At 38.7% G+C, this 8,449-nt stretch overlaps 1 protein-coding gene across 1 annotated transcript; it reads right to left on the bottom strand.

The window, feature by feature from the left end:
- Positions 1-5,577: 5,577 nt before the first annotated feature.
- Positions 5,578-6,540, bottom strand: LOC146690309 (olfactory receptor 6N2-like). The gene has a single exon (XM_085435071.1). It carries the CDS (start codon positions 6,535-6,537, stop codon positions 5,578-5,580), a length of 960 nt encoding a protein of 319 aa, XP_085291197.1. The 5' UTR covers positions 6,538-6,540.
- Between the last annotated feature and the right edge of the window lie 1,909 nt (positions 6,541-8,449).

Here is an 8,449-nt window from a genome sequence, read left to right as displayed (position 1 = left end):
ATCAGTGGTCAGTGACAACTCGTACTTTTCGACTCTCCTTCTTCTCCCTCCTCGCGCTCACAGAAACATAACAGGTATTGCAGTCCATTCTCCCTGCAGCACAGACTACACTGCCCATGAGGCTACTTTCTTCTGCAACACTCTGCCTATTGCCTTCATAATAAATTATTTTGAATAATAATTTTTAAAAATATTTCTTCAAGTCATTAGGCGGCCGCAAGTACAGGTGACATGGGGCGCGAGATTCAGACACAGGCATTAGAGCCTCTTAATGCGTGCTTTCTTTGGGTTTCCACTGGCGTGGAATTACCAAAAATAGAGAGGGCATAGCCTAATATATGAAACAGGGAAAGACCGCCGTGTAATCCATTTATTTCAATAAGGTAACTGTATTCTGAATACCACCTTTTAAAACGGTAACTGTAATGGAATACAGTTACTCATATTTTGTATCTTAAATATGTAACGCCCGTACAATTATTCCATTACGCCCCATCACTGCCGGCAGGGTGCAGGTGTTGAGTGGCCAGATGTTGTTCTTCCCATTCAACTGACTATTCAAAACTTGCTCTAGCTTGAAGTTGGCCTTTAGTGTTGTTCTGTCATGGTTGGCTGTGTGGCAGGCAGGCAGGAGTGGTGAACCCAAAATGCAGGACTCTTAGGAAACGAGGTTTAAACTGAAAATGCAGCTTTATTGCTGGAACAAAACTTCAACATAAAATAAAACTCACAAAAGCAAACAAAACTCTAACTGAGGTGCAGGAGGCCTGGAAGTCATGAACACACAGCAAGTTGAGGGTACGACAAGACAGGGAGCACAGGAAAACACAGGGCTTAAATACACAGGGGAGTAATTAGGAAATGGACAACAGGAGGGAGACACAGCTGGGAGAAATTAGGCTAACGAGACAGGAGAGAGGTAAAACTAAACACATTGACATGAGACATGAACTTTCAGAATAAAACAGGAAACTAACAGACACAGAGAACCAGACAGGACACTGAACTTGGCAGGCAGACTCACGAGCAGACACAGTGACACCATGGACAGACAGAGGGAACACAGGCAGGCATGAAACAAACACACTAACACATAGCAAACCTAAACAAAAGACAAGGCAGAATAAACAAGAATATAGAAGAATATAAAGAAACACAAAACACCGAGTCCTCAGACTCAGGACCATGACATGTTCGCCACATCCCCACTGAATTGAAGGCTCTTAGCATTCTATGCATTCCATTGAGTCAACGGCTTTCATTTTCATTTTTCTCCTTGTGTGATTAAGTCTTACCTGTAGGCCATTCTGTGGATACAGTGATGTTAAGGATCTCTGCCTGTAAAATCTCCTCAAACACATGCATAGCAAAGTAGAATATTACCAAGCTCTCAGAGCTTCGCGATTAATAATCAATACTCTTTTGATGTATTTGTTTCGCAACTACTTTCTTCTCCTTTCCCCGTTTGCCACTGATGAACTGATAACACTATCGGAGTTATTACTGTACAACTGTGACATTTAAGAAATCAAAATATTCATATTTTCATTCATTCTTGTGTGTGTGTGTGTGTGTGTGTGTGTGTGTACATGCGCACTCGCATATGCCTTAGAAGAATGAAAAAAGGTACTTCAAACTGTATGATGCAATTTACTTCATAATATCAACATGGCCCCTTAAGGCGAATTCATGACTTTAACATTTGGCTACACAAAGCTGCCCCCTGGTGAGTAAGGAGCCGGCTCGCGTTGTTCACTTCAAAGAGTTGGCTCTAAGAGCCATTTTTGTGCCATTTCGTTCGCGACCGACACGTCACTAATTTGTATTCAGCCAATCTTGATATCTGATCACTCAGATCACTGCAGCGTTGACCTGCCCCACACTAAGACTAGGGCCTCAACATAGTCAAAATGAACATACTGTCATGTCTTAATTTCCTTTTATTCATGTTGCCACTTCTCCCTCCTCTGTCTTGCTTTAAGAATATACACTCTGTGGTGTCTAAATTTATTTGGAATGGGAAAAGGCCATCAACATTGCTACAGTTTTACTACTGGTCATTCAAAATCAGGGTGCTTAGGGGGTTGTTACTACCAGAGATGGGCAGTAACGCGTTACTGTAATCCGATAACTTTTTTCAAGTAACGAGTAAAGTAAGGGATTACTATTGCAAAAACGGTAATTAGATTACCGTTACTTTCCCGTAGGAATGCTGCGTTACTGCGTTACTAAAACCGTGATTTTTTTGCGAGAATGTCTCATGACAGTGACGTAAGCGAGTGGACGTTCGTGACAACAGCTGTGTGCAGATCAATGGATAATATATCGAGTGTGGGAGAGAGTATGAGCATGCAGCGTTTAAAGCGTGGAAGTACTGACCTTACTTTAAGTTTGATTCCATAAAAAGTGACAAAAACATTAGTGTCCGTTGTGCGTGGGAAGAAAACTTCTTTTTACAGCGAAAAAAACCTCTAAACTTCCAAGCAAGCACCAAGTGCGCTACGACGTAATGGGAAACTCACAGAGAAACTCGCGGATTCTTCCACTGACCGCTGCGGCACACCTGCACCAGGGTAAACCTCCGCCTACCCTACTCCTGCTTTACAGGTGAAAATAGAGCAACAGGACCGCTGAGTCTCTGACTTTATTTATTTTCTGCTGTGTTTTACTTGCATCTATTTGAAAGAGTGAGTGTAAACACACAAAAATATTTTATGTGCTGGAATGTGCAGAAAATAGGTTTAAATATTAAACAAATTTCTTCCAGTCAGAGAATGTTGCATATAATTAAATTTTTGCTTGATGCATAAAGTTAAAAGATTAAAACTAATAAAACAAGTTTTAAAAAGAGACTTTTCCATTTGATTACATTTTGTATGATGGATTATGTAGAAAAAGTAGAATTGGACTGAAAGATCTATCGCTTTATCACCTATTCAGGTTGTAAATCGTGTTTTTAAAAAGTAACTAAGTAATTAATTACTTTTGAAAATAAGTAATCAGTAAAGTAATGGGATTACTGTTTGGGGGAAGTAATCAGTAATTAGTTACTGATTACTTTTTTCAAGTAACATGACCAACACTGGTGAGGAGTAATCCGAAGCGAACACAGCAGCCGCCCTGCACAGCGCTACCCTTCCAGCGCGTCACACAGACCCGCCGTGTTCCCCCGCAGGAAACAAGCATCGAAGGCGTTTGGAAAGGGAGGGGGATAAGTGTGTGTGTGTGTCCATAGTTCGCCCTGCCAGGCTAAGTAAACAGTCTACCAGCCAACCCAGGTGGCCTTGTATGGAGTGGGAAGGAACAGACTAAACACAGTCGTTATCAGGGTGTTTTTGTTCGGCTCCAGCCTTGCAGCTGGCGCCAAAGGGGCTATCCGCATGAAGTGATGGTGCTTTTTACTTTAGTGCGAACAGCTCATATGAATTTCAAAGCAGTTCTACAGTCCAACACTGGTCTCTCAATCTCCTGTTGGAGAGCCGCGAGCTTCGCCATACTTGCGTTCTTTGATGTTGTCATTTCTTGTGCTCATGATGTTGGTTTTGATATCTGTTGAGAGGGAAACATGAAGATGAAACCAGAAGATGTCCTTAAGTTGTCATGTGATGTAAACTGTTTAGAACTCATACATATATACCAACAAGACAGTGTACATCACTGTCACAACAGCATTTGTTGTCATCCAAAGGTTTTATGGTTTTTCCTATAATACCTTGTGGCCACTCTCTAGTCAAAATGCCCTGACCGATTTTTTGTCCCAGTCCAGCTGACCAGGTGGTCAAGGTGCGGCCTCATGGTCTCTTGCTTCTACAGCCGAACAGAGCAGGCGGGCTAAAACTTTGTTATCGGTAAGCTGAAGAAATTAATCTCTAACGAGTTAAAATGCCATCCAAACTGATAATGTTCACAAAGTATAATTTTGTACTTGTCGTAGAGGACAGAGTGAAACCAGAAGGTTTACTGAGCTGTGGCTTCATGTAAATGCTGAGCATCCACTCGACGGCGGTAAGCTAAATGTGGCTAATCAGACACGTGATGTGCGGAGTGTGGGTACAGTTGTTGGGTGTCTCTGAAACGCACTGTTGATATGCTAGTTAGATCGTTAACCAAGTCATTAACATGTGAAAAGCTGTAAATGGTTAAAACAGCTGAAAATAAGTTTATGAGAGATAATTGTAAGCAGACTTTATGCTGCTTCCTGCTTAATTTTTTGATGTCAATCATTTGTTTTACAATACAGTGGAACCCCGACTTAGGAATACCCCATTTAACGAAAAATTCAAGTTACGACGGCACTTAACGGCAATATTTCTGCCCGTGTTATGGCAAAATGCCCGTGTAACAAAATCCACTGTCTCTGATTGGCTGAGCCCAGAATGCCTACAATGCCCACAATGCCTTCCAAATCATGTGACAACCCCCTTGGCTTTCGTACTTGAGCTTCGCTGTTCCACTTGAACGACGTATTGTTGTTGCAGTTAGCAATTAGCCTATAGCCTACCATTCACTCAAAAGGCGCGATGGGTGCTTCGACTTACGAAAATTTTCGACTTCTGAAAGACCCTCGGGAACGAATTAATTTCGTAAGTCGGGGTTCAACTGTACTCAGTATTGAATACTTGGAGGTAATTTTTAGTGTATTTCCACTTGTACTAGTAGGCCTATGATACAAGCGGGATTAAGCACATCTATTCTAATACTCCTATTCGTGGACTGAGTCCTTGTGTTTACATGTTATTGAAATTATTTGCACTTTGTTCGGTTTCTGATAAGCGTTTGTGTATTGCTCCAACAATGACTTTATATCTGATGGATCTAATGAATGTTTACCATGAAAAGTGAATTATATGGTGACTATAATTCCTGAATGTTTGAAGCCCTGTAGATCATCTTTAACATTGCTGCAGGTTACAACTTCAGGTCTCAAAGTCAAATGAACACTGCAGCATCACTGAGAGTTAAAAACTGTATAAATTATTTCACCTTTAATAAAATGGGTGTTCTGTTTTACAAAGTGTAACAATTACATTTAACATCCAGGTATTCATGAAAACAGAATTTAGTAAATTTAACAGAGTTAGAAATTAGCATTGAATTTACACATTACACTATACAATACACTATATTATGTTTATAAATAATGAGTTATGGAAAGTTCAAAAGAATTTTTCATTAAAAAAAACTATATATATATATATATAACTGAGAAAACAGAAGACACTGTGATGAATATTCACATGCTTGTCAGCATCAAAGAGAGACTTCTACTAATTGATTCATTCTACTAAATTATTTTTATGTGAATATACAATAGTAAATAATAATCTATGACAATATAGAAGGGAAAATGTGAAATGCAGGCATATGAGATGTTTAGAATTTAAACATTACCAGAAACAGTTTAAGAAATTGTTTGTCTTTGTTTTATGACCATTATGTTGTCATCAATAGAAGAACAGAAATCAACATTTACATAAATGTCATGACATTTCTATAAATTTGATCTCTTTTCCTCTGTCTAGTATGTAAAATCGGAGAAAAGGTACTCCATTGTCTAGTTTGCATTACAATTTAAAATTATATGCCATACATTTGATAATAGGGCAGTAATACCAGTGTTATTAAACTTGACAACAATATTTTGATATGTTTGAAAATTTCATTCATTTTGAGTCCATATATGATTGGATTTAAAAGAGGATGGAATACAATTGACTGAAACGTCAATGTCAAACGAAGAGTTTTGGATAGATCAGAATCCAGTCGAACTATAATTATATCAAAGAAAATAAAACAGGAAAAGTTGGTTAACACCAGCAGGTGGGGTAAACATGTCTTTACAGCTTTTTTCCTCACTTCTCTACAACAATGGTAAGATATTCTAAGAATCCTGATGTATGTAAAAAGTATGAAAAGCAAAGGTAGAAGGGCAATGCTTATCAACATGACCACACCATATATAGATATTGCGACCGAGGGCACACACTGAAGCTTGTAAAGTGAATTATTACAAAAAATTCCTGTCAGAGAAAAGCTACAGAGTTTGACATTCGAATACAACACACCCATCACTGAGGTTTCAAAAGCAGGTATAAGCCAAGCTAAAATCAGACATACATAAATAGTTATTCTATTCATAATAACTGGATATTGCAGGGGTTTACATATAGACACATACCTGTCATATGCCATTGCTGCCAACAGTAAAAAGTCTGAACCAACCGAGGTGTAATATGATAAACCTTGGAAAAGACAGAGTGGATATGATATCATCTGTTTTTCAGACAAAACATCAGATAAGAGCTTTGGATAGATAATCATGCTGTAAAGAACAGAGTTGATTAACAAAGCTGCAATAAAAATGTACATTGGCTCGTGAAGGTTTTTGTGAGTCCAGATAAGGAAAACTATAGTGGAATTAAAGCAGAGTATCAGAATATAAAGTGTAAATATGATCACAAAATAAAGATATCTGTATTTGTGCAATTCTGCAAACCCACCTAGAGTTAGCAATGTTACATTTAATTCAATATCCATTTAATGAACAAAAATGTTATTTACTATACAACTAGATGACATAAATGGTATTCATTAAAAATCAAATGAAAAGACAAGTCTTAATGTATTGTAGTAATGCTTTTCCAGCACCGAACTAAGAAGTAATTGGCTCTGTGGCTTTGTTTTATCAGACAATTTCCCATTCTCAATGGGACTCATTAAGTTCTTCAAGAACATGTAAACAACTTCACCAAACTTTATCAGTTGATATTTTTGTCTGTGTGATCTATCATCGTACAGCATACCTCATAGAGAGGTGAGTAGACTTAGTAGTGTAGATAAAATAATAATAAAATATCATTATTATTATTATTATTTGTGTATAACTTTCTATAACCAAAGTGCTTGCTGGTACAGGAGAAGCACTTCTAGTATATATTCTGAGCCCAGGCCATGAAGGACAGGTAATTAGTAAAATCTTAAAATCAATTCTAATGCAATATGTAAATTTTTCTTAGTCTTTAGAAGATGTCTAGCTGCTGTATTTTGCACGATCTACAGTCAATTTAATGCTTTCTGAATGATACCTGTTAGAAGACCATTACATTACTGTATTTTTTGGATTATAAAGGTGCACTTTAAACCCTTGATTATGTTGAATGATGAATTGAAGGCAAAAAAATACTGAATGCAATTCTAACAAGCTTGAAAGTCAATATGTGTTCAACACAGCTTAAACTCTTTTGAGCAAATTTTACTGAATGTCTTTAAATAGTCTTCAGGAATAGTTCTCCAGGCTTCTTGAAGGGTATCCTAAACCATTAATGTTGAGGTCCTGGTGCTGTAGACATCAGTCCATAACTGACAGTGTTCTGCAGTGTTGTTGTTTTTTTCGTTGTTGTTGTTTTTTAATTCCAGGTTATTGAAAGCCATTGCTAATTAGATATTTTCTAAATTATATCACATGGTGGATCAAACTCTGACATAACTTATGAAAGTGACCAACATTATTAGAGACAAGGAAACAGAAGCAGGGCTACAGAGTAGGGCTGAACGATTATGGAAAATAATCTAATTGCGATTTTTTGCCCCAATATTGCGATTGCGATGCGATATGCGATTATTTTTTAAGGTCTTTGTCTTCTGTATTTTAAACAAAGACAAGCAATACATCATATAGTATGGCCAATACTATATTACATTAATTTTAAACTGTTCTTTCCTGGAAGACAGACCTCTGTTATGATGACATGAGGTGATGCATGAATTGATGACTGACATTTTTATTTAACTTCTTCAATCACAACAGTATATTTGAACATACACAATAGTTTATTTTTAGCTTACAAACATCTGAGCATAAAGTGCTGACAAGGAACCCTGGTGTAAACATTAAAATGAAAGTCAGTACAATGTGCAGATTGCAGAAATATACATAAAAAAAATCAGTGGCTTTACCACACTCAGTTTTTCGACATCTGTGAACTACTAGACAGTCATTCAATTAAAAAATAATATTAAATAAATAAAACTATCCATCCATCCATCCATTTTCATCCGCTTTGTCCGGGGCCGGGTCGCGGGGGCAGCAGCCTAAGCAAAGAGGCCCAGACCTCCCTCTCCCCAGCCACCTCCTCCAGCTTATCCGGGGGAATACCAAGGCGTTCCCAGGCCAGCCGAGAGATATAATCTCTCCAGCGTGTCCTGGGTCTGCCCGGGGGCCTCCTCCCGGTGGGACATGCCTGGAACACCTCACCCAGGAGGCGCCCAGGGGGCATCCTTGTCAGATGCCCGAACCACCTCAGCTGGCTCCTTTCGATGTGGAGCAGCAGCTGCTCTACTCTGAGCCCCTCCCGGATGGCCGAACTTCTCACCCTATCTCTAAGGGAGAGGCCAGCCACCCTTCGGAGGAAGCTCATTTCTGCCGCTTGTATCCGCGATCTCGTTCTTT

The sequence above is a fragment of the Copadichromis virginalis genome, linkage group LG16 (genome assembly GCF_057382275.1).
Source record: "Copadichromis virginalis isolate Kocher_CV1m ecotype Utaka linkage group LG16, C_Virginalis_male_GT1.1, whole genome shotgun sequence".
Classification (NCBI taxonomy): domain Eukaryota; kingdom Metazoa; phylum Chordata; class Actinopteri; order Cichliformes; family Cichlidae; genus Copadichromis; species Copadichromis virginalis.
Note: the sequence above shows the minus strand (reverse complement) of the source record. Positions and strands in the feature narration are given on the sequence as shown.

Coding starts and splice junctions, on each gene's coding strand:
- LOC146690309 (XM_085435071.1), bottom strand. CDS start 6,537: ATGGATATTGAATTAAATGTAACATTGCTAACTCTAGGTGGGTTTGCA.